We start from the raw sequence: 2,784 nt of genomic DNA, 5'->3' as shown, positions 1-2,784 counted from the left end.
CAATTCCCCAATAAAAATCTTTAAAAAAAATAAATAAATAAAAACAAATATTTTATATAACAGTACGGTATACCATATGAAAGCATACTCAATGATTCCAAGTTTTATAACTCAAATTCTACAACTTAAATTCTACATTATTTTAAAATCCTCAGCCATATAACGAAAAAGTGTAAAATACCAAAAATGAAGACATAGAAGTAGTAGTTGTTATTGTTTGGAGAAGGGGAAGTAGAGTATAATTATGAATATGTTACACCAAAAGTTAGAAGACCTGGATTCTAGTCTCAACTTCAAAATAAATTAGTTGCATGGTCCTGAACCAGTCATTTAATTTTTCTGGGGCTCACTTTCTTTGTCTATAAAATAAGAGGAAGTAATTACTTCCACCTTTAGCAATCTATGAAAAAAATCTACACTTTGCTTTTAAGTTCTAAAATACACAGTTTCTAATAATTATAGTAATGAGTAAATGTTAACGTTCTTCTATTCTAACATTTTACTCACCGGAAGTCAGATCTTTGTAGTTTTGTTGGTTTGTCAAAATTTGAGTAAGGACAGACCGCATTGCTCCTCCCATTTTAGTTAGATCTTCTAAAAAGGAAATTTGAGGCTCCAAAAGCTGAAGGACTTTGTTAAGGTCTTTTTCTGATGGTACATCAGCTGCTAAAAAATATATACATATAAAATTAACTTTCATTAAACATTTTGATAAGAATAACAATATATTTTATTCTTTTAAAATTATAGTGACTTAGATTACTGTGTTTCATAATAAAAAAAGTTAATATAAGAATTCTGTTTAGAAAGTAGGTATCCAGTCAGCACTCTGCCTAGGGTAGACATGCTCAGAAGTTCAGTGCTCTGAGACGGCTGATGCAAAAAAGAGATGACTTCATAAGATATTAAGCATTTAATTTTTGTAAGAAGCATTCAATTTGAGGTCCCTATACTTTCAGACATATAATCATAAGATCATTTCAAAATTAGATAGTATTTAAGAAAAAGTTAAGATAATTCCCTAAAATAAAACAAGACAGTATCAAATATATTGAGAGTAGGGTAGAACCATTAGGACAAAATTATGTCAGCTCTAAATTTAAACCTGTATAGCAAATAACGCATCCTCTATCATATTCCAAAAATACAAAGTCATGTTAGCTGGAGGTCAAAGCAACTAAAATGAAAAATAACCATTTCATAAACATGAATTTTTTACAAAACAGTTTTAAAATACCAGGCATTTCTTGCCTGGTAGAGACAGAGGGAGAAAAAAGAAAATTGGCTAGCAACTGAAAAAAGAATATTTAAGAGGAAAATAAAAAGAGATGTCCTAGAGAAACTGAGATCTAAAAGAAGAAGTGAAGAGAGAGATTTAGCCATAACTGGTTAAAAGAAGAATGCATATAAGGGAGCTAATAGGGACCTGTGTGCCCAGGAAAGAGGACATCAATTCCATTCAACATTTATTCAGCATCTGCTCCATGATAGGCGCTGAGAAGCAAAACTAAATAAGATATACTTCCTACCCCCAAGGAACTCACACCTAGTCTAAAGATAATCTGTGAATAAAATTCTAGATAACTCCGAGTCCTGGGACCCAAACCACAAAACCTTATTTTCTCGGTAGAAAACTAATGCAGTATATTACTCATCTTTATATTCTCCCCCAATGACTTAAGCAGTAACATAGTAGATATTTAATTAACATTTGTTCTTGGTTTCTAAGGGCTCTAACAGTAGCTCTGACATTGGTCTGAGGATTGTAGGGTGAAATGAAAAATGGAACGCAAGGCAACTGTAAAAATCACAAGATCTCTGAACTTGTGTTACCGCAGACTAGATAATTCCAAGTCCTTTCTTTAATTTTAAAGTCTTTTTTTTTTTTTGCACAGAAGAAATTAATGCTGAGCACAAGTGGTTATATAGAGAACAAAACTTCATAAATCTAACTTTATGAAGCTCATCTTCAGACAAAAATGTCCTTCCATTCATTCCTCTACGTTTTCAGATAATGGTAACAGGCAATTGTCAAAGCTATATATATTTATATCTATGTCATCTACCTTTTATAACTGCTAAATGTCTCCATAGGAAAAAATAAATATAATGCACTTTTGTACAAATTACTCTGTGATGAAACTAATGGTAAATTTTAAGGTTCTGGTAATAAATAATTTCTACCTATTACTTTTCTAAAATGGGACACTTGTAATACAAAATATAAATTCTCAAAAACTAGTATATGAGAAATCATACAGAAGGCAAGTTCAAACACCCAGCTGGTCTCTGGCTCCTTCATTCCAAAGAGAGAATAGTTTGGGATTAAATTAAAATAATATTTCTTTCTGTATTTTAAGACATGTATTCTGAGAACAGTAGAAGTACTTAACAAAGGATGTATACTTTGCTAAAAATGTAGAAACAAGGAAGTGTTCGCTCACAATGAAGATAACATGATCGCTTTAGGAATAATAAAGAAGTTGTATTATCTCTCTTCACACTTTAAGGATAGGGGAAAGACAGAATATAAAAATTTGTGCCATAGTTTCAAATTGGGTTTAAGATTATTTACAGTATTAAATAATTTAAAACCTCTAAAAGTAATGCAAATGCAAGTCCCTTATATGAAAAAAATGCAAGTGTCATTAGAAAGGTAAAAAACATCAAAAAAAGCTAATAAATGTTTCGTACCACTAGTAGATATCTGTAATCAACAATGTCAGACTGAGAACTTTAACAGATGATATCTAAATCCAAATATTTAAAGTATATTAATCAAGA

General features: G+C 30.7%; 1 protein-coding gene across 1 annotated transcript in view; it reads right to left on the bottom strand.

The window, feature by feature from the left end:
- Positions 1 to 2,784, bottom strand: part of UBR3 (ubiquitin protein ligase E3 component n-recognin 3) — a 207,722-nt gene that overhangs the window by 144,008 nt on the left and 60,930 nt on the right. The window contains exon 2 of the mRNA XM_019656794.1: positions 508 to 666. Within this exon, the coding sequence (XP_019512339.1) occupies positions 508 to 666 (159 nt within the window). The remainder of the gene's footprint in view (positions 1 to 507; positions 667 to 2,784) is intronic.

Source organism: Hipposideros armiger, unplaced genomic scaffold, assembly GCF_001890085.2.
Source record: "Hipposideros armiger isolate ML-2016 unplaced genomic scaffold, ASM189008v1 scaffold_266, whole genome shotgun sequence".
Lineage (NCBI taxonomy): Eukaryota > Metazoa > Chordata > Mammalia > Chiroptera > Hipposideridae > Hipposideros > Hipposideros armiger.
The sequence above is the reverse complement of the archived record's forward strand: the minus strand, read 5'-3'. Positions and strand labels throughout refer to the sequence as shown.